The 23,788-nt window shown below is 40.1% G+C and overlaps 1 protein-coding gene across 1 annotated transcript in view; it reads left to right on the top strand.

Moving 5' to 3' along the window:
* reln (reelin) overlaps nt 1–23,788 on the top strand; it is a 360,462-nt gene that overhangs the window by 150,609 nt on the left and 186,065 nt on the right. Inside the window, exons 33-38 of the mRNA XM_063004091.1 lie at nt 5,776–5,970; nt 7,170–7,437; nt 7,579–7,719; nt 7,834–8,011; nt 8,658–8,742; nt 10,096–10,278. Coding sequence (XP_062860161.1) covers nt 5,776–5,970; nt 7,170–7,437; nt 7,579–7,719; nt 7,834–8,011; nt 8,658–8,742; nt 10,096–10,278 — 1,050 coding nt within the window. The remainder of the gene's footprint in view (nt 1–5,775; nt 5,971–7,169; nt 7,438–7,578; nt 7,720–7,833; nt 8,012–8,657; nt 8,743–10,095; nt 10,279–23,788) is intronic.

Consider the following 23,788-nt stretch of genomic DNA (forward strand, 5'->3'; position numbering starts at 1 on the left):
GATGCGCCGAGTCCAATCTTTATGCTCCCTAGCAAATTGAAGCCGTTTTTGCCGGTTAGCCTCACTGACAAGTGGTTTTCTTAAGGCTACACAGCTGTTTAGTCCCAATCCCTTGAGTTCCCTTCGCATTTTGCATGTGGAAATGCTCTTACTTTCACTATTAAACATATCCCTGAGTTCTACTGTAGTTTTTCTACAATCTGATTTCACCAAACGTTTAAGTGATCACCGATCACGATCATTCCAGATTTTTTGCCGACCACATTCCTTCCTCGAAGATTATGTTTCCCCACTGTGCTTCCACTTTTTAATAATCCGTTGGACAGTTCTTAACCCGATTTTAGTAGTTTCAGCAATCTCCTTAGATGTTTTCTCAGCTTGATGCATGCCAATAATTTGACCCTTCTGAAACAGATTAACATCTTTTCCACAACCACAGTATGTGTCTTTCGACATGATTGTTTAACAAATGAGAAGCTACTCACTGCATCAGTTAGGGTTAAATAACTTGTTGCCAGCTGAAACATAATCACCCATGCAGTAATTATCAAATCCAGGTGGTGAACTTTTTTTTTGGCCAGGCAGTGTGTATAGTCACTGTGTAAGTCGCTTTGGATAAAAGCGTCTGCTAAATGCTGAAAATGTAAATGTAAAATGTAAATGTAGTCAAGCCGGAACGTCTGCACACCCCTTTCACCTTCTCCACGTTTTTTTACATTACAGACACATTCTATAATATATTGAGTTTTTTTTGTCACAAAATTCTACACAAAATAGCCCACAATGACAAAGTGAACGCAGGTTTTTAGAAATTCATGCTTATTTTAATAAAAATCATATGTACACAAGTGTGCACACCCTTTGATATGACACCCAAAAGTGAGCTGAGGTACATTTTGCTTTCACTGATACTGCTTGAGATGTTTCTACAATGTAATTGGAGTCCACCTGTGGTACATTCAATTGATTGGACATGATTGGGGATTGCCAACACCTGCCTATATGAGGTCCCACAGTTGACAGTGCATATCAGAGCAAACTCCAAGCCATGGGGTCAAAGGAATTATCTGCAGACCTCAGAAACAGGATTGTGTCAAGGCATAGATCTGGAGAAGGGTACAGAATTGTAATTTGTAAATGGAAGAAGTTTGGAATCACCAAAAATCTTCCTAGACCTGGCCGCCCAGCCAAACTGAGCACTTGGGAAGACGGGCCTTGGCCAGGGAGGTGAGCAGGAACCTGAAGGTCACTCTGACAGAGCTCCAGCGTATCCTTGTGGAGATGAGAGAGCCTATCAGAAGATCAACTATCCAGGCAGCTCTCCACAAATCACGTCTTTATGGTAGAAGGGCTAGACGGAAACCACTCCTTAGTAAAAGGCACATGACAGCCCACTTGGAGTTTGCCAAAAGACACCTAGAGGACTCTTAAACCATGAGAAACAAGATTCACTGGTCTGATGAAACCAAAATTGAACTTTTTGGCCTGAATACCAAGCATATCACCTGGCTAATGCCATCCCTACAGTGAAGCATGGCGGTGGTAGCGTCATGATGTGGGGATGTTTTTCAGCAGTGGGACCAGGGCGACCAGTCCTGATAGAGTAAAAAATTAATGCAGCTAAGTACACTGAGATCCTTGAAGAAAACCTGCACCAGAGCGCACTGGACCTCAGACTAGTGCGATGGTTTACTTTCCAACATGACAATGATCCAAAGCACACAGCCAAGGGAACAAGGAGTGGCTTTGGAGAAAGTCTGTGAATGTCCTTGAGTGGCCCAGCCAGAGCCCAGACCTGAATCCAATCAAACATCTGTGGAAGGAGCTGAAAATGGCTGTTTACCGACACTCCCCATCCAAACTGACAGAGCTTGCAAGGATATGCCAAGAGGAATGGGCAAAAATGTCCAGAAACAAGTGTGCCAAGCTCATAGCTTCTTTCCCAAGACGTCTGTAATTGCTGCCAAAGGTGCATCGACCAAGTATTAGGTTAAGGGTGTGTACAGATATGTAAACCCTAAATAAACGATTTTTGTCAGTGTTTTTTTTTTTAAGTGGATCACTGTTTTGCATTGGTACATTTATATAAAATATGCTTAGAATAGCACAATAAATAATGCTTTAGCGGTTGGGGATGAAATTAAGAAGGGCTTAAAAGTCTTAAATCTCACATGCAGTTGTACAACTTGGAATGCCCCCCTAACCTAAATTCTATTGCGAATATGTGGACTGTATTGAACAGTTAAATCTCCAACAGAAAACAAACAAATCTGTAAACTAAATAGAATTTCATTTCTGGTGCACTGAAAAGATGGCTGCGCTGGTGAGAGCTCCGGACAAACTCTACAAACTTAAAATAGAAATCCTTTTGGCAGCAATTACAACAGCAAGTATACTTTGCACACCAGAATTGAGCAGTCCCATTCCTCATGGCAGATCCTTTAAAACTTCTTCAGATAATATGGCGAGTATGTGTGAGCTGCCAACTTTAGTACTTTCCACAGATGTTTAATGGGGTTTAAGTCTGGGCTGATCAAGAACATTCAGATACTTTTCCCAAAGCTACATCAATATTGCTTTGGCTGAAGAAAGGTAAACAGTACCCCTGACCTAGCTTGTCTGTACACAGTAGACTTTCTTTAAAGATGTTTCTGTAGTTGGCTGTTTTCATTATCTTTCCCTCGGTTCTTACCATGTCCATGTCCCTGCTGCTGATGCCATAGGTTGCTTCTCAGTGGGGTTTTTTTTTTTTTTAATTGCCAGATTGTTCTTAGAAACTAGAAAATCTTCCTACTTTTAATTACATGCTTAGGGTTATTTTGATACCACATTTGTGTAAGTGGAGTAGTTTGTTGTCAAAAATGTGTGTGATTTGCATATTATGCTAATCAACTCAAGCTTTAAGTGGGTGGGGCTATATGGTTGTATGGTTTTTTTGTATGGCTTGAGGCAAGTAATTGGGGGAATACAGAAATGTGTATCTACACCTTACCACCTTTGTTGCTTGAACCCCTAAAACCATAACAATATGGTTCCAGCACCTTTGACCACTAAGTTACATCACTTTTTCTTATTGATTGAACTTTTTAATTGATTATTTAACTGAGAATACAAAATTGTTGTAGATTTGCACGTGGAACCAATACAACATAAGAACATAATACCTACAGTCAACATGGTGGTGATTGTGTGGTTAGTCTGGGGGTGCTGTGCTTCTTCAGGATCTGGGCAACTTGTCATCATTGATTAAACCAAAAATCCTGCTATCAATAAATCTTGAAGACAAATGTACACCTGTCAGTTTTTATGTTTTGTTTGGTCAACTTCATTTAAGTTGTTAATATACTGTACAGCCATTCTTACATTTCAGGCCTGCAACACATCCCAAAAAAGCTGGTATGGTAAAGCATTTACCAGTTTGTAATGTTGCTCACAATGACTAAAAGACATTTTGTCACCAAGGATACAGAGCGATGAAGTGTTTCAGATGTTGTTTTGTGCCATTCTTCCTATAAAACGTCTAAAAATGTGCAGCAGTACAGTTTGTTGGCAACAGGTCAGGACTGCAGGCAGGCCAGTCCATTACCCATACCCGTTCTTCCTTAGCCATGCCTTTGTAATGTGTGCAGCATGTAGTTTTGCATGGTACTGCAAAATACTAATTCATCTGAACACAATACACGTTCATCCCAGATGCCTCAGAGCTCAGAGTTCAACACCACTTCTGGACATGGTTAACATAAGTCTCGTTTTTGCACAGTAAAGTTTTAGGTGGCATTTGTAAATTTGTAAACTTCATATTGTGGTGCTTAACAAAGATTTACAAAAGTAATTCCTTGTCCATACTGTTATATCAGCTATAGAGGTATTACAGTTCTAAATGCAGTTCTGTCTGCAGGATCGGCGATTTAGTTTTTTTTTTTTTTTTTTACCTTAGTACTCTTCCTAAGTTGCTGGAATGTGGAATTTTTTTTGGAATGTGTTGCAGGCCTGAAATTCAGGAATGGAGGTATATTAACAAATAAAATGAAGCTGGCCAGACAGAATATAAAATATATTGGGTCTGCAATTAAAGAAAAGTCAATGTAAGAATATATATTATATATATATATATAATTTGTGGGTATTCAATCAGTTAAATCAAAAGTGGTAAATAAAATTCCACTTCTAAAAACAAGCTTGCTTAATTTGAGACCCAACAGCCTGGAGTCTGCATTGTTTTATAATGGGACAAATGTTTTCAATATCAGACAGGTCTGGACTGCAGGCAGGTCAGTCTAGCACATTAACTTTTTTTGCAAAACCATTGTTGTATGTTCAGTGTGTGGCTTGGCATTGTCATTCAGAAACAAGCAAGGACCCCTAGACAATGGTTTTCCAAAGATGTTCATGTGATAATATTAATTACATTCAGTATTGTTTTTTTCTCTTTACTCACAGAATACTTTGAATCAAGACTCTTGATTCCATGATTTGTTTTGAAAATGTTAATGAATGTAGATTATAAATTCCCTAATTCAATAAAATAATGTTCCTAAACTGTTGGACTGTTTGCTCACAAGTGGTGAACCTTTTTGTTGATGCTTTTTTTCACCATGATTTTGAAACCATTGCCTACTTTATATTTTTCTTTATATATTTTTTTGAATTGTGTCGTGCAGACTGCAGCTCAGATCAAACTGATCAAAAATATCAAAAATATAGTTAAACTAGAAATACAGGGATGCGTTGTAACATGGGGTCTAAGGCTGAGAAAAAGGGGGTGGACACACACGCAGAGATGCATGAACTAAACCAAGATTTATTATACAAAAGACAAAACAGAACAAAACAAAGTTAAACAAATCTAAACACAGCTAAACAAAAGGCTAACTAACTAGGACTAGGAACAGGACTAAACAAGAGCTAAGAACATGACTAATCTAGAACTAGGAACATGGCTAAACAAAAGCTAGGAACATGGCTTAACATGAGCTTACAGAGCATAACCAAGCCAAACAGAGTCAAAGTCCAACAGAGTCATGAACCAAAATAGTTCCCAACGTCTGTGGAGAAGCTGCCTCCTTTTATCAGGAGCAGCTGGAGCTAATTAATTGTGAGACCAATTGTGAGAGAGGGTGTGGCAGGAGACTCAGTGTGCTCATGGAGAGGGGGGCGTGAGAGCACCAGAGCACACAGAGGCTTTCAGTGTGTCAGTAATGCAAAATGGAATGTTTTATGTAATGGTTTTACTTTTAAATGGAAGTTTTGATGTTCTTTATTTGTTTTTTGTAAGGTATTTATTAGTTTTTTGTTTTTTTCATGGTAAACATGCAAAATCTCCTGTGGTGTGACGTAATAAAAATAAAGTATAGAAAAAAAAATTATAAAAGAAGTAACAGCTGAAACTGAACTTTATAAAGGGACATTGCATAATTTTACTACAGAAGGAATAGAGAATTTTCATTAGAATGTTAGTATGGTTTAATATCTTTGATAGGAAACACCCGTAGAGGTGGTTGAAATCATTTTTCTTCGTAGCCTCTAAAAGGCCAATGTAAAGTAGTTTTTCTGCTTTAACATATAACGCTCTAAGGTGTATTGACCTTTGCAGATGATTGCACTAATATAGATTTTCATATACAGTATGAAGATGTTCATATACAGTATAGCTGTCATAAAATTCTAATAGCAACATATAAATGCAGTGTGTCAAAAATAATGCAACACTACACATTTTATTTGATTTGATAGTTTTTTCTTGTCTGTTTTCATAGTACATTGCATTTTTTGCAGGAAAACACTCAGCCCAGTGGTCACTTGATGACATTCTGATTGGGATGAATGAGAGCTCCAGAACTGGCTTCCATGACAAGTTCGATGGCCTATTACCCTTAAGGCACAACTGGTTCAGAATAGAGGGAGGAGAAGTGACAGAAGATTGTCTGTCCTTGAACACCGTCCTCGTCTTCCACTCTGATTTAGGAGACAGTGAGTTGGCCCAACAGAATGAGATTAGTATGGTTAATGTTTTGGTAAGACTTTACTTGAGGAAAGCAATTGACACCCAGCTACACAAGTCCTTTATAACAACTAATATAATCTGTCTAAAGCTATTTTCATGACATAATCGTATAACTATAGGTGTGTTTATAACTATAGGTGGATTTACTATCATTTAGAGGTTTTGTGTTCTGTCACCAAAAGTGTTAACTCAACACTTTATGTCAAATTCAACAGATCATCCATATTGTAAATATATTTAAACTAATCAGCCAATTTTAATTGATTAATGGGTTCAAATAGACACACAGGACTATTGCCTGTCATGCCGCTTCAGAACCTTCAGAAGTTTTTTTTTAATCTATTTAAATTGCTTGAAAGTTTTTTTTTTATTAAATTAACAAGCAAGGTTTTTAAGGTGTATAATTCTGGAAATAGCCATTTTAAGGATATAGGCCTCCAACAACCACTGTAAGAACCATTATTCTCAAAAGAAGAAATGATGGCCGGATGGCCTTCCAGATGGCCAGCCTACCAAATTTTTTCCATAAGTTCTTTGACAATTTATAAAAAAAAGAATTCATACAAACACCCAAGAACAGAAACTGTACGCCCTGGAAACTGGGGTGGAATGGATCACTAAACTCTGACCCATCATCTACAGTGACATGTATGACACTGTAACTTATGATACTCATGGGCTGTATCAAAGAATAAATAGTATGTCATCTACACACATTAGGACACACAAGGACTGTTCTAAATTTGTCAAAAAATACCATGATAACCTTTAAGTATTTTAGATTAATTTTTGTTGAAGTTGAATTGAGTAAAATGTTTGGAAGACATGGATCTATTTCAACTGAAATAAAATATGACAGAAATCTACAATATGAAAAACATACTCAAACAGTGTACTATACTTTTTTACTGCGCTGTAGGTGTCTTTTGTGATCCTTGAGTGGTCTTTTTGTGTTTTACATATTTATAGTCTTTGTAAGTTACATATTAATAGTCATTTTTACAGCACCTTTCTTCCTGTTTATGGATCTTACCTTAAATAGGGTATAATCAACTACTTTCATATAAATTAGCCATCATATTATAAGTTATTATAAAATAGTAAATATTAATGATGTCAAAAGGTTTGCTTAAACATATATCTTTTTTCCTTCTATTAGAGCAAGCACGCTATGCAGAAAGTTGGGACTTTGAGATTTCAGACTCCTCATTTCTTCAGTTTGATCTGAATATGGGCTGCAGTAAGGCTGTGAACTCAGCACAGGGAGTGCATCTGGAATTCTCCACTGACTGTGGCCACCAATGGATGCTTCTCACACCTGAGTGTGTGCCTCCAGCTATTGGTTGTGCTGGATATACTCAGAGCTCCACCTACAGTACTCCTAAGTATTCTCAATGGAGGAGGGTCACTGTCTATCTGCCCAGTGCTTCAATGTATGCCAAATATAACTTATGTCATAATATATAGTTCTCATATATGTTAATTATAAAAAATAAAATAAGTCTTTCTTAAGTTAAAAAGAGTTATGTCTGTATATTTGTTAGCTTGATATTTGTGTTATGTCTGGTTTATAGTTCTCCAAAAACAAGGTTCCGCTGGATTCAGCCTCACTTTACTCCTGGAGCAGATAGCTGGGCAATTAAAAATGTGCTGCTGGCAACTGGCTGCCCCTGGATGTGTTCTGGACATGGCCTGTGTGATAATGGACACTGTGTGTAAGTGGCTTCAACTTTAAATTTTAACTTGACATAAATGCACATTCTATCAAGTGCAGTCTCTTAGAAATCTGTTGGTTGCATCTCTCTTTACATTTTTTGTCTAATCCACAGGTGTGACACAGGTTTTGGTGGGGCTCACTGTGTGCCCCTGGCTGCTTTGCGTTCTTTTCTTAAGGAAGACTTTAATAAGAACCTGGACCCAGAAATCTGGCCTGAGGTGTATGGAGCAGAACGGGGCACACTAAGTGGAGAGCCTCTTAAATCAGGCACATCGCTTATTTTTAAGGGGGTGAGCAATTTCAGTACTGTGTAGGGGAAGGCAGTAGCTTTGCAGTGGTAGCTAACTCTAACAATACTGTTTTTGATGGGCTATGTGCAGACATGCCTTTGGAGAAATAGACTTTGTGAATAAATCATCTAATTTTTTCAAAGATCTTTTATTTTTCTGAAATACAGTATATTGTATGTAAGTATATATAGTATATAGTACTTATATAAGTATATATAAGTATGTGCATGCCTCCCAATTATTAAGTCGAGCACAACAATTGTTGGGGCTGAATGGTGGTACAATGGTTAGTGCTATTGCCTCACAGCAAGAAGGGCCTGGGTTTAATTCCCCGGCTGTTAGCCAGGGTCTTTTCTGTGTGGAGTTTGTATGTTCTCCATGTGTCCATGTGGGCTTCCTCCAGGTGCTCCTGTTTTCTGGATTTCCACAGACACACTCCAAAATATCGTGGAAAAACTTTTTAGAATAGTTAAGGATGTTATAGCCACAAAAAAGTGGGTGGGCAATTCAATATTTATGCCAATGGTTTTAAAATTGGATGTACAACAAGCTTATAGCTGTCCGCATACATTGACTATATAGTGAATATTGTAATTGTTTATTTCCTATTTGTTGCGGTCTGATAATACTTCTTTTTTGCATCCAGGAGGGATTGCGCATGCTGGTTTCACAGGATCTAGACTGTACAAGCTCTCAGTATATCCAGTTTTCATTTAAGTTTATCACCAAAGGTAACTGTGTTGGACATTTTTATACTGGCATATACAAGGGGTTGGACAAAATAACTGAAACACCTGTCATTTTAGTGTGGGAGGTTTCATGGCTAAATTGGACCAGTCTGGTGGCCAATCTTCATTAATTGCACATTGCACCAGTAAGAGCAGAGTGTGAAGGTTCAATTAGCAGGGTAAGAGCACAGTTTTGCTCAAAATATTGCAATACACACAACATTATGGGTGACATACCAGAGTTCAAAAGAGGACAAATTGTTGGTGCACGTCTTGCTGGCGCATCTGTGACCAAGACAGCAAGTCTTTGTGATGTATCAAGAGCCACGGTATCCAGGGTAATGTCAGCATACCACCAAGAAGGACAAACCACATCCAACAGGATTAACTGTGGACGCAAGAGGAAGCTGTCTGAAAGGGATGTTCGGGTGCTAACCCGGATTGTATCCAAAAAACATAAAACCACGGCTGCCCAAATCACGGCAGAATTAAATGTGCACCTCAACTCTCCTGTTTCCACCAGAACTGTCCGTCGGGAGCTCCACAGGGTCAATATATACGGCCGGGCTGCTATAGCCAAACCTTTGGTCACTCGTGCCAATGCCAAACGTCGGTTTCAATGGTGCAAGGAGCGCAAATCTTGGGCTGTGGACAATGTGAAACATGTATTGTTCTCTGATGAGTCCACCTTTACTGTTTTCCCCACATCCGGGAGAGTTACGGTGTGGAGAAGCCCCAAAGAAGCGTACCACCCAGACTGTTGCATGCCCAGAGTGAAGCATGGGGGTGGATCAGTGATGGTTTGGGCTGCCATATCATGGCATTCCCTTGGCCCAATACTTGTGCTAGATGGGCGCGTCACTGCCAAGGACTACCGAACCATTCTGGAGGACCATGTGCATCCAATGGCGGTGCTGTGTATCAGGATGACAATGCACCAATACACACAGCAAGACTGGTGAAAGATTGGTTTGATGAACATGAAAGTGAAGTTGAACATCTCCCATGGCCTGCACAGTCACCAGATCTAAATATTATTGAGCCACTTTGGGGTGTTTTGGAGAAGCGAGTCAGGAAACGTTTTCCTCCACCAGCATTACGTAGTGACCTGGCCACTATCCTGCAAGAAGAATGGCTTAAAATCCCTCTGACCACTGTGCAGGACTTGTATATGTCATTTCCAAGACGAATTGACGCTGTATTGGCCGCAAAAGGAGGCCCTACACCATACTAATAAATTATTGTGGTCTAAAACCAGGTGTTTCAGTTATTTTGTCCAACCCCTGTATGTTAGTATACGTATAAGCCATAAATCTGTTGTGTTTTGTGTGTGCGTGTGTGGTGCTGTTCATGCAGGAGTTCCAGAGCGTTCTCATTCCATTTTGCTTCAGCATTCAGTAAATGGAGGGATCAGCTGGCTGCTTTTAAATGAGTTTTACAGTCCCACCTCGACTGATACTTTGTTTCTACATCTGCCACTGCCCCCCAGTGCTCAGACTAATGCTACACGGTTTAGACTGTGGCAGCCTTACAACAATGGTAAGTATAGACAAAACACCTATAAGTAAAATAACTTTTATATAATACACTAAAAGGTAATGTACACCAAATTTTAAGAAATCAAATGATAACCCCAAGCCCAATGTAATATGAAACGAGTGGGGAAAAAAGAACATAGGGAGCTGGATTGCCAAAAATGCCAGCTACTCAATCCACCAGTGAGTGACAATCCAAGCTCCCAAAGAAAACAAAAACAGAAGCCTAATTATCACCAAACACATAACAAGCAGGTGAAAAACAAAAAGACCCAGCAATTAGCTTGTTAAGGGGGGCAGTTATAATTACCCAACCCTGGCTAAAGCGAATGGTCTTTGTACCATGATCTATGCCCCCTGCTGGCCCATATACATGTACTGTACCTCTGATGTTTGAAGTGGAATATTTTAATTGTCCTGAAAAACAAATATCATTCAAAATCAACCATGCCTTTGTTTATCCATTTCTTAAATGAAAAATCCAAAAGACTCTCCCAGGGTCATGGGTAGGTACTATATCTTTCTTTCATGTTATGATTATCTCTACTGGCATGTTATTGAAATTTGGGTAGGATAGTTTTAAGAGTTACCTGATTAAATGTCCAGCATTGATAAATATTCTATCCAGATGTACATTTTACTGATAAGTTATGGCCAGAAATAGCTTGTTGAGTGCTAACCTAGTGTTAACATGTAGTGTACATATACAGCTATGATCAAATCCTAATAGATTTTGGTCTGTATTTCAGGATTGGGTATTTCAATATAGAGGCATATTGCATATCAATAGTTTTAGTGTATATTTAATAGTTGTTGTTTATTCAGATACATATACCACTACCCTTTTTGTTTGTGTAAGTTTCCTTGTTCCAGTCTGTCAAGTAGTGACCAGGCTAGCTCAATGGCTGCATTGGAAATCACGAAGTGTAGTAAATAAAAACAAAAAAAATGAAAATAGCATATTAAGGAGCACAAAGCCACTGTATTTGGACACACACTGTGATTTTTCCCAATTGCTGCAATAAACAAGTAAACAGAATTTCTTCAGTGTGGTGAATGGGAAATAAGTTAGCTGGGTTACACTAGGTATAAGGAGGACATAACACACTGCCATTTAGCCAACCTACTGTACTGCACATTTAGTATACTCGAGATAAAGCTATTATTAGGGCCCTACTAAATTCACGTGAAAATGTGCTTAATTTCACGGACTTCGAAATGCGATTTTTAAAGAAAAGTACCACATTTCACGGCAGTCATTAAATAACACTCATAAATTGAATGATGTCCGTGTTTCGACACACCCTCCCCTGCATACACATAATTGGTTGGTTAGTTACTCGAGTAGTGTTTTTAGCTGGTTTAGACTACAACATCTTGGACATTTTGGCTAACTGATTGCTAGTGTAACTAAGCATTTTTGGAGTTTGCTGAGTTTATAAAGTAAGAAATAAACTGTACATAGACAAACTGTCTGGAGCAAGGGTCACCAACCTTTTTGAAACAGAGAGCTACTTTAAGGATACTGAGTAAGCCGAAGGGCTACTTGTAGGATACAAACTTCCTGAATACCATAAAGTTGCACAGTTCACCTTTAATGATAATATTATGATCATTAATAATAATAATGATAGTAAATATTCATATACAGTGTATCACAAAAGTGAGTACACCCCTCACATTTCTGCAGATATTTAAGTATATCTTTTCATGGGACAACACTGACAAAATGACACTTTGACACAATGAAAAGTAGTCTGTGTGCAGCTTATATAACAGTGTCAATTTATTCTTCCCTCAAAATAACTCAATATACAGCCATTAATGTCTAAACCACCGGCAACAAAAGTGAGTACACCCCTAAGAGACTACACCCCTAAATGTCCAAATTGAGCACTGCTTGTCATTTTCCCTCCAAAATGTCATGTGATTTGTTAGTGTTACTAGGTCTCAGGTGTGCATAGGGAGCAGGTGTGTTCAATTTAGTAGTACAGCTCTCACACTCTCTCATGCTGGTCACTGAAAGTTCCAACATGGCACCTCATGGCAAAGAACTCTCTGAGGATCTTAAAAGACGAATTGTTGCGCTACATGAAGATGGCCAAGGCTACAAGAAGATTGCCAACACCCTGAAACTGAGCTGCAGCACAGTGGCCAAGATCATCCAGCGTTTTAAAAGAGCAGGGTCCACTCAGAACAGACCTCGCGTTGGTCGTCCAAAGAAGCTGAGTGCACGTGCTCAGCGTCACATCCAACTGCTGTCTTTGAAAGATAGGCGCAGGAGTGCTGTCAGCATTGCTGCAGAGATTGAAAAGGTGGGGGGTCAGCCTGTCAGTGCTCAGACCATACGCCGCACACTACATCAAATTGGTCTGCATGGCTGTCACCCCAGAAGGAAGCCTCTTCTGAAGTCTCTACACAAGAAAGCCCGCAAACAGTTTGCTGAAGACATGTCAACAAAGGACATGGATTACTGGAACCATGTCCTATGGTCTGATGAGACCAAGATTAATTTGTCTGGTTCAGATGGTCTCAAGCATGTGTGGCGGCAGTCGGGTGAGGAGTACAAAGATAAGTGTGTCATGCCTACAGTCAAGCATGGTGGTGGGAATGCCATGGTCTGGGGCTGCATGAGTGCAGCAGGTGTTGGGGAGTTACATTTCATTGAGGGACACATGAACTCCAATATGTACTGTGAAATACTGAAGCAGAGCATGATCCCCTCCCTCCGGAAACTGGGTCGCAGGGCAGTGTTCCAGCATGATAATGACCCCAAACACACCTCTAAGACGACCACTGCTTTATTGAAGAGGCTGAGGGTAAAGGTGATGGACTGGCCAAGCATGTCTCCAGACCTAAACCCAATAGAACATCTTTGGGGCATCCTCAAGCGGAAGGTGGAGGAGCGCAAAGTCTCGAATATCCGCCAGCTCCGTGATGTCGTCATGGAGGAGTGGAAAAGCATTCCAGTGGCAACCTGTGAAGCTCTGGTAAACTCCATGCCCAGGAGAGTTAAGGCAGTTCTGGGAAATAATGGTGGCCACACAAAATATTGACAATTCAGGAACTTTCACTAAGGGGTGTACTCACTTTTGTTGCCGGTGGTTTAGACATTAATGGCTGTATATTGAGTTATTTTGAGGGAAGAATAAATTTACACTGTTATATAAGCTGCACACAGACTACTTTTCATTGTGCCAAAGTGTCATTTTGTCAGTGTTGTCCCATGAAAAGATATACTTAAATATCTGCAGAAATGTGAGGGGTGTACTCACTTTTGTGATACACTGTATATATATATATATATATATATATATATATATATATATATATATATATATATATATATATATATGTGTGTGTGTGTGTGTGTGTGTGTGACAGATTTGTCAAAAAACCTTTAGTTTCTTTACAGAATCAACATTTTCTATGGGATACTATACTACAAAATATTCCTACAAATGTGGGCCATTGATTGCAAACAAGATTTGTTAATTTGCACACACAAAAAGTAATTTTCCTAACAAATTAATTCAAGACCATGTTGCAAAAATGAGTACACCCCAATGAAAGTCTTAGGAGTTTAGACTAAAAAATTCTAATTAACACGAATTTAACCACAAGTGAGTCTAATTATTCATTAAACAGGTATCCAGCAGACAGTTGACAGTTAAAAGGGCGTTACTTAACAAAGAAAACCCCGTCCCATTTCATGCTGTCAGCAGTGGCACCACATGGAAGAGAAATGTCACAAGACCTGAGAAAGAAAATTATTTCTTTACACAAGAAAGGTGAAGGGTACTAGAAGATTGGCAAAGCTTTACTTATCAGTCAGAATACTGTAGCAAAAGTGATACAAAAATGTAACAAAGATGGAACTGCAACCATCTCACAGAAACGTCCAGGCCATCCATGGAAGTTAACACCCAAACAGGAGCGTCTTCTGATGAAAAGCGTTGAAGAAAATCGCCATGCAAATTCACTGCAGTTAGCTAAAGAAGTAGAAAGCCAAATTTGGGTGACTTTTTCCCGTGACACAGTTTGGCCTACACTGCAGAATAATGGCATGCATGGGTATCGTCCACGAAGGAAGCCTCTCCTGAAGCCCATGCACAAAAAGCCCGCCTAGAACTTGCCAGGGCCCATGCTGAAAAAGATGAAGACTACTGGGACTCTATACTCTGGAGTGATGAGACCAAGATAAATGTTTTTGGAACTGATGGCTTCCAAACTGTATGGCGTTGCAAAGGTGAGGAGTACAAAGAAAAGTGCATGGTGCCTACAGTGAAACATGGTGGTGGCAGTGTCCTTATGTGGGGCTGCATAAGTACTGCAGGTGTTGGGGAGCTGCATTTCATTGATGGTACACAGATGTACTGCTCTATATTGAAGGACAAGATGCTACCATCACTTCGTGCCCTTGGTTGTCATGCACTTTTCCAACATGACAATGATCCAAAACACACATCTAAGGCCACTGTTGCATTTCTAAAGAAGAACAGGGTGAAAGTGATTCAGTACGTCTCCTGATCTGAACCCAATCAAACACCTATGGGAAATTCTGAAGAGACAGGTTGAGCATCACTTTTTATCCTGCATCCAGGCTCTAAAAGAGGTCGTTCTTGGAGAATGGAAAAAGATAGACGTTGCAATTTGTCGCCAACTTGTTCATTCCATGCCTAGAAGACTTAATGCTGTCCTTAAAAATCATAGAGGTCATACAAAATACTAGATGTAGTAGTTTTTGATGTGGGGTGTATTCATTTTTGCAACAACTCATTTGAGTAAAACTAAATATTTTGTAATCTAAGTTATATTATTAACCTTACTTTCATGTTATGGGTTAAAGAAATGTTCTATGAAACTCAGTCTTGTCAAAATTTAAAAAATTGCTCCTGTGTTCAGTGAGATATTGATTAAAATCTTACTTTTCAAAGGGGGTGTACTCATTTATGCTGAGCATTGTATATGGGTCAAAGACGAGACGTAACTTTTTAGTGTCCCCACTTGATAAATAATATACAATTATATTAATATAAATGGATATACCTTCAATCTACTCCATTTGTACATCTTTACTGAAACCTAAAGTAATTTTACGGAAAATGTATGATTTTTGAAAAAATAACCCTTGAAACCCGCAAAATGTCATTCAGTGCAACGGTCCCCCTACCTTGCATGGAGCTCCAGAGCAAGGGCGATTGACTGTGATCTCGTATTTCCTCCATTTTCGAATTATCGCACCAACAGTGATCTCTTTCTCACCAAGCGTCTTGCTGATGGTCTTGTAGCCCATTCCAGCCTTGTGCAGGTCTACAATCTTGTCCCTGATGTCCTTTAATAGCTCTTTGGTCTTGCCCATGGTGGTCGAGAGATTTGAACGGAAGAAACTGATTCTGTGACAGGAGTCTTTTATACAGGGACAGGACTAATTTGTGTGCCTTTTGTGAACATAACCGGTCTGTGGGGGTCAGAATTCTTGCTGGTTGGTAGGGGATCAAATACTTATTTCCCTTAATTAAATACAAATTAATTTATAACTTTTATTTAATGTTTTTTTTCTGGATTTTTTGTTGATATTCTGTCTCTCTCTGTTAAAATAAACCTTCCATAAAAAATTATAGACTGTTCAAGTCTTTGTAAGGGGGTAAAGTTACAAAATCAGCAGGGGATCAAATACTTATTTCCCTAACTGTATATATATACAGTATATATATATATATATATATAGTGCCATCAGAAAGTATTCACACCCCTACACTTTTTCCACATTTTGTTACGTTACAGACATATTTGAAATCTGATTTGAGTATAGTTTTCTTTAAAAAAATCTACACGAAATAGCCCATAATGTGAAAAAATATTTGAAAAATGTAAACATTTAAACATAATAGGTACATAAGTACCTTTGCTATGACACCCTTTGCTATGACGCTCAAAATTGAGCTCAGGTACATCCAGTTTACACTGATCATCCTTGAGATGCTTGTACAATTTGATTGGAGACCACCTGTGGTAAATTCAGTTGATTGAACATAATTTGGAATGGCACACACTTGTCTATAAAAGGTTTCACAGTTGACAGTGCATATCAGAGCAGAAACCAAGCAATGAAGTCAAAGGAATTGTCTTTAGAACTCCGAGACCGGATTGTGTCAGGGCACAAATCTGGGGAAGGATACAGAAAAATTTCGGCAGCATTGAAGGTCCCGAAAAGCACTGTGGTCTCCATTATTCGGAAATGGAAGAAGTTTTGAACCACCAGAACCCTTTCTCAGATCTGGCCGCCCGACCAAACTGAGTAATCGGGGTAGAAGGGCCTTGGTCAGAGAGGTGACCAAGAACCCAATGGTCACTAAGGCAGAGCTCCAGTGTTCCCTTGTGGAGATAGGACAACCATCCAGTAGGTCAACCATTGCTAACACACTCCACCAATCAGGCCTTTATGGTAGAGTGGCCAGATGGAAGCCACTCCTCACTAAAAGGCACATGGCAGCCCGCTTTGAGTTCCTTAGGGATTCTCAGACCAGAGGAATCAAAATTATCTGGTCTGATGAAATCAATATAGACATTTTTGGCCTGAACTACAAGCATCATGTCTTGAGAAAAACAGGCACTGCTCATCGCCTGGCTAACACCATCCCTACTGTCAAGCATGGTGGTGGCAGCATCATGCTGTGGGGATGTTTTTCTGCACCAGGAACTGGGTGACTAGTCCGCATAGAGGGGAAGATGACAGCAGCCAAATATAGAGAGATTCTTCAAGAAAACCTGCTCCAGAGTTCTCTGGAACTCAGACTAGGGCGTCAATTCATTTTCCAACATGACAATGACCCAAAGCACACAGCCAAGATAACAAAGGAGTGGCTTCAGGAGCAGTTTGTGAATGTCCTTAAATGGCCCAGCCAGAGCCCGGACTTGAATCCAATTGAACATATCTGGAAAGACCTAAAAATGGCTGTCTACAGACGCTGCCCATCCAACCTGACTGAGCTTGAGAGGATCTGCAGAGAAGAATGGGAGAAAATGCCCCAAAACAGGTGTGGAAAAAGTGAAGGAGTGTGAATACTTTCTGATGACACTGTATACTGTATATATATGTATATATATATATATGTATATATATATATATACATACATATATGTATATATATATACAGGTCCTTCTCAAAAAATTAGCATATTGTGATAAAGTTCATTATTTTCCATAATGTAATGATAAAAATTAAACTTTCATATATTTTAGATTCATTGCACACCAACTGAAATATTTCAGGTCTTTTATTGTTTTAATACTGATGATTTTGGCATACAGCTCATGAAAACCCAAAATTCCTATCTCAAACAATTAGCATATTTCATCCGACCAATAAAAGAAAAGTGTTTTTAATACAAAAAAAGTCAACCTTCAAATAATTATGTTCAGTTATGCACTCAATACTTGGTCGGGAATCCTTTTGCAGAAATGACTGCTTCAATGCGGCGTGGCATGGAGGCAATCAGCCTGTGGCACTGCTGAGGTGTTATGGAGGCCCAGGATGCTTCGATAGCGGCCTTAAGCTCATCCAGAGTGTTGGGTCTTGTGTCTCTCAACTTTCTCTTCACAATATCCCACAGATTCTCTATGGGGTTCAGGTCAGGAGAGTTGGCAGGCCAATTGAGCACAGTAATACCATGGTCAGTAAACCATTCACCAGTGGTTTTGGCACTGTGAGCAGGTGACAGGTCGTGCTGAAAAATGAAATCTTCATCTCCATAAAGCTTTTCAGCAGATGGAAGCATGAAGTGCTCCAAAATCTCCTGATAGCTAGCTGCATTGACCCTGCCCTTGATAAAACACAGTGGACCAACACCAGCAGCTGACATGGCACCCCAGACCATCACTGACTGTGGGTACTTGACACTGGACTTCAGGCATTTTGGCATTTCCTTCTCCCCAGTCTTCCTCCAGACTCTGGCACCTTGATTTCCGAATGACATGCAAAATTTGCTTTCATCCGAAAACAGTACTTTGGACCACTGAGCAACAGTCCAGTGCTGCTTCTCTGTAGCCCAGGTCACGCGCTTCTGCCGCTGTTTCTGGTTCAAAAGTGGCTTGACCTGGGGAATGCGGCACTTGTAGCCCATTTCCTGCACACGCCTGTGCACGGTGGCTCTGGATGTTTCTACTCCAGACTCAGTCCACTGCTTCCGCAGGTCCCCCAAGGTCTGGAATCGGCCCTTCTCCACAATCTTCCTCGGGGTCCGGTCACCTCTTCTCGTTGTGCAGCGTTTTCTGCCACACTTTTTCCTTCCCACAGACTTCCCACTGAGGTGCCTTGATACAGCACTCTGGGAACAGCCTATTCGTTCAGAAATTTCTTTCTGTGTCTTACCCTCTTGCTTGAGGGTGTCAATGATGGCCTTCTGGACAGCAGTCAGGTCGGCAGTCTTACCCATGATTGCAGTTTTGAGTAATGAACCAGGCTGGGAGTTTTTAAAAGCCTCAGGAATCTTTTGCAGGTGTTTAGAGTTAATTCGTTGATTCAGATGATTAGGTTAATAGCTCGTTTAGAGAACCTTTTCATGATATGCTAATTTTTTGAGACAGGAATTTTGGGTTTTCATGAGCTGTATGCCAAAATCATCAGTATTAAAACAATAAAAGACCTGAAATATTTCAGTTGGTGTGCAATGAATCTAAAATATATGAAAGTTTAATTTTTATCATTACATTATGGAAAATAATGAACTTTATCACAATATGCTAATTTTTTGAGAAGGACCTGTATATATATATATATATATACACATATATATATATATATATATATATATACAGTGTATCACAAAAGTGAGTACACCCCTCACATTTCTGCAGATATTTAAGTATATCTTTTCATGGGACAACACTGACAAAATGACACTTTGACACAATGAAAAGTAGTCTGTGTGCAGCTTATATAACAGTGTAAATTTATTCTTCCCTCAAAATAACTCAATATACAGCCATTAATGTCTAAACCACCGGCAACAAAAGTGAGTACACCCCTAAGAGACTACACCCCTAAATGTCCAAATTGAGCACTGCTTGTCATTTTCCCTCCAAAATGTCATGTGATTTGTTAGTGTTACTAGGTCTCAGGTGTGCATAGGGAGCAGGTGTGTTCAATTTAGTAGTACAGCTCTCACACTCTCTCATACTGGTCACTGAAAGTTCCAACATGGCACCTCATGGCAAAGAACTCTCTGAGGATCTTAAAAGACGAATTGTTGCGCTACATGAAGATGGCCAAGGCTACAAGAAGATTGCCAACACCCTGAAACTGAGCTGCAGCACAGTGGCCAAGATCATCCAGCGTTTTAAAAGAGCAGGGTCCACTCAGAACAGACCTCGCGTTGGTCGTCCAAAGAAGCTGAGTGCACGTGCTCAGCGTCACATCCAACTGCTGTCTTTGAAAGATAGGTGCAGGAGTGCTGTCAGCATTGCTGCAGAGATTGAAAAGGTGGGGGGTCAGCCTGTCAGTGCTCAGACCATACGCCGCACACTACATCAAATTGGTCTGCATGGCTGTCACCCCAGAAGGAAGCCTCTTTTGAAGTCTCTACACAAGAAAGCCCGCAAACAGTTTGCTGAAGACATGTCAACAAAGGACATGGATTACTGGAACCATGTCCTATGGTCTGATGAGACCAAGATTAATTTGTTTGGTTCAGATGGTCTCAAGCATGTGTGGCGGCAATCAGGTGAGGAGTACAAAGATAAGTGTGTCATGCCTACAGTCAAGCATGGTGGTGGGAATGCCATGGTCTGGGGCTGCATGAGTGCAGCAGGTGTTGGGGAGTTACATTTCATTGAGGGACACATGAACTCTAATATGTACTGTGAAATACTGAAGCAGAGCATGATCCCCTCCCTCCGGAAACTGGGTCGCAGGGCAGTGTTCCTGCATGATAATGACCCCAAACACACCTCTAAGACGACCACTGCTTTATTGAAGAGGCTGAGGGTAAAGGTGATGGACTGGCCAAGCATGTCTCCAGACCTAAACTCAATAGAACATCTTTGGGGCATCCTCAAGCGGAAGGTGGAGGAGTGCAAAGTCTCGAATATCCGCCAGCTCCGTGATGTCGTCATGGAGGAGTGGAAAAGCATTCCAGTGGCAACCTGTGAAGCTCTGGTAAACTCCATGCCCAGGAGAGTTAAGGCAGTTCTGGGAAATAATGGTGGCCACACAAAATATTGACACTTCAGGAACTTTCACTAAGGGGTGTACTCACTTTTGTTGCCGGTGGTTTAGACATTAATGGCTGTATATTGAGTTATTTTGAGGGAAGAATAAATTTACACTGTTATATAAGCTGCACACAGACTACTTTTCATTGTGTCAAAGTGTCATTTTGTCAGTGTTGTCCCATGAAAAGATATACTTAAATATCTGCAGAAATGTGAGGGGTGTACTCACTTTTGTGATACACTGTATATATATATATACAGTGTATCACAAAAGTGAGTACACCCCTCACATTTCTGCAAATATTTTATTATATCTTTTCATGGGACAACACTATAGACATGAAACTTGGATATAACTTAGAGTAGTCAGTGTATAGCTTGTATAGCAGTGTAGATTTACTGTCTTCTGAAAATAACTCAACACACAGCCATTAATGTCTAAATAGCTGGCAACATAAGTGAGTACACCCCACAGTGAACATGTCCAAATTGTGCCCAAATGTGTCGTTGTCCCTCCCTGGTGTCATGTGTCAAGGTCCCAGGTGTAAATGGGGAGCAGGGCTGTTAAATTTGGTGTTTTGGGTACAATTCTCTCATACTGGCCACTGGATATTCAACATGGCACCTCATTGCAAAGAACTCTCTGAGGATGTGAGAAATAGAATTGTTGCTCTCCACAAAGATGGCCTGGGCTATAAGAAGATTGCTAACACCCTGAAACTGAGCTACAGCATGGTGGCCAAGGTCATACAGCGGTTTTCCAGGACAGGTTCCACTCGGAACAGGCTTCGCCAGGGTCGACCGAAGAAGTTGAGTCCACGTGTTCGGCGTCATATCCAGAGGTTGGCTTTAAAAAATAGACACATGAGTGCTGCCAGCATTGCTGCAGAGGTTGAAGACGTGGGAGGTCAGCCTGTCAGTGCTCAGACCATACGCCGCACACTGCATCAACTCGGTCTGCATGGTCGTCATCCCAGAAGGAAGCTGACGCACAAGAAAGCCAGCAAACAGTTTGCTGAAGACAAGCAGTCCAGGAACATGGATTACTGGAATGCCCTGTGGTCAGACGAGACCAAGATAAACTTGTTTGGCTCAGATGGTGTCCAGCATGTGTGGCGGCGCCCTGGTGAGAAGTACCAAGACAACTGTATCTTGCCTACAGTCAAGCATGGTGGTGGTAGCATCATGGTCTTGGGCTGCATGAGTGCTGCAGGCACTGGGGAGCTGCAGTTCATTGAGGGAAACATTAATTCCAACATGTACTGTGACATTCTGAAACAGAGCATGATCCCCTCCCTTCGAAAACTGGGCCTCATGGCAGTTTTCCAACAGGATAACGACCCCAAACACAACCTCCAAGATGACAACTGCCTTGCTGAGGAAGCTGAAGGTAAAGGTGATGGACTAAACCCAATTGAGCACCTGTGGCGCATTCTCAAGTGGAAGGTGGAGGAGTTCAAGGTGTCTAACATCCACCAGCTCCGTGATGTCATCATGGAGGAGTGGAAGAGGATTCCAGTAGCAACCTGTGCAGCTCTGGTGAATTCCATGCCCAGGAGGGTTAAGGCAGTGCTGGATAATAATGGTGGTCACACAAAATATTGACACTTTGGGCACAATTTGGACATGTTCACTGTGGGGTGTACTCACTTATGTTGCCAGCTATTTAGACATTAATGGCTGTGTGTTGAGTTATTTTCAGAAGACAGTAAATCTACACTGCTATACAAGTTGTACACTGACTACTCTAAGTTATATCCAAGTTTTATTTCTATAGTGTTGTCCCATGAAAAGATATAATAAAATATTTGCAGAAATGTGAGGGGTGTACTCACTGTTGTGATACACTGTATATATATTAGGGCTGTCGAAGTTAACGCGATAATAACGCATTAACGCAATCTCAATTTAACGCGATTATAAAAATGAGTGCCGTTAACGCAAATTCTAGTTCATGTTGAGACTTGACTGGTAGAACAAACGTTTTAATGTCGGACTTGCCACCGTTTTTCATTTGCGGTTTGTTAACATAATGTTACCGAGCGTCGTAGTGTCGTAGTAATGCACTTGCATAATAAAGAAGCTGCCAGTCCTCCATTCACGTAACGCTAGGACGGACACTTAAAAATCCTCCTTTTGGAGTGAACTGGTTTCATTTTTGATCAATATTATTTACCATTGGCTCAGGTACATGTCAAAACAAATGCTTTGTATATCATTGGTTTAACAGCCTCATTTCACTGCTTACAGCGCTACCACTGGCCAATCGGAGAAGGTCCGCCCTCTAAATGCTAGTCTGTGATTGGGTGGTTGAATTTCGCCCGCCCTCTCTTTTTTGTAAACACCGCTGCCTGAGTCAATCACTCAGCTCTCATGATCAGGAACGCGGTGAAAATGCCAAAAAGTAAACTTTTGAGGCAGCGATGAACGGACCTAAATATGAAAAGACACAACATTTAGTGAGTAAAACAGTCATTTGTTATATAATTCTTGCTTAAATTGGTCAAAAACTCTGTTATATGGGTTCTGGATTCATTCTGTGTGTTGCAGTAGCATGTCCCCCTGTTCCTAATATGATGTCCGGCTTTTTGGGGTGTAATGTCCTCCTTTTTGTTACTATGAATCTGGCCACCCTAGTCTAAACACACTCAGTTCGTGTAGAAACGTCCATTAAACCACTGGATAGTATTACTGCCTAGTATGTGAGTGAATAAAACAGTTTTCTCTTGTCCCAGCAGTTTTTAACATCAGTACATTTAGCATAAAATGTGTTCACCATTTTAACTGTAACATTTCACTTAAAAATCCTTGTTTTCTATAACATTTACACAGATTTTTTTAATGCGATTAATCGCGATTAACTATATGAAATTCTGAGATTAATCGCGATTAAAATTTTTAATCGTTTGACAGCCCTAATATATATATATATATATATATATATACACATACACATACACATACACATACATATACATATACATATATACAGTGTATCACAAAAGTGAGTACACCCCTCACATTTCTGCAGATATTTAAGTATACCTTTTCATGGGACAACACTGACAAAATGACACTTTGACACAATGAAAAGTAGTCTGTGTGCAGCTTATATAACAGTGTAAATTTATTCTTCCCTCAAAATAACTCAATATACAGCCATTAATGTCTAAACCACCGGCAACAAAAGTGAGTACACCCCTAAGAGACTATACCCCTAAATGTCCAAATTGAGCACTGCTTGTCATTTTCCCTCCAAAATGTTATGTGATTTGTTAGTGTTACTAGGTCTCAGGTG

This window comes from Trichomycterus rosablanca, chromosome 11 (genome assembly GCF_030014385.1).
Source record: "Trichomycterus rosablanca isolate fTriRos1 chromosome 11, fTriRos1.hap1, whole genome shotgun sequence".
NCBI lineage: Eukaryota > Metazoa > Chordata > Actinopteri > Siluriformes > Trichomycteridae > Trichomycterus > Trichomycterus rosablanca.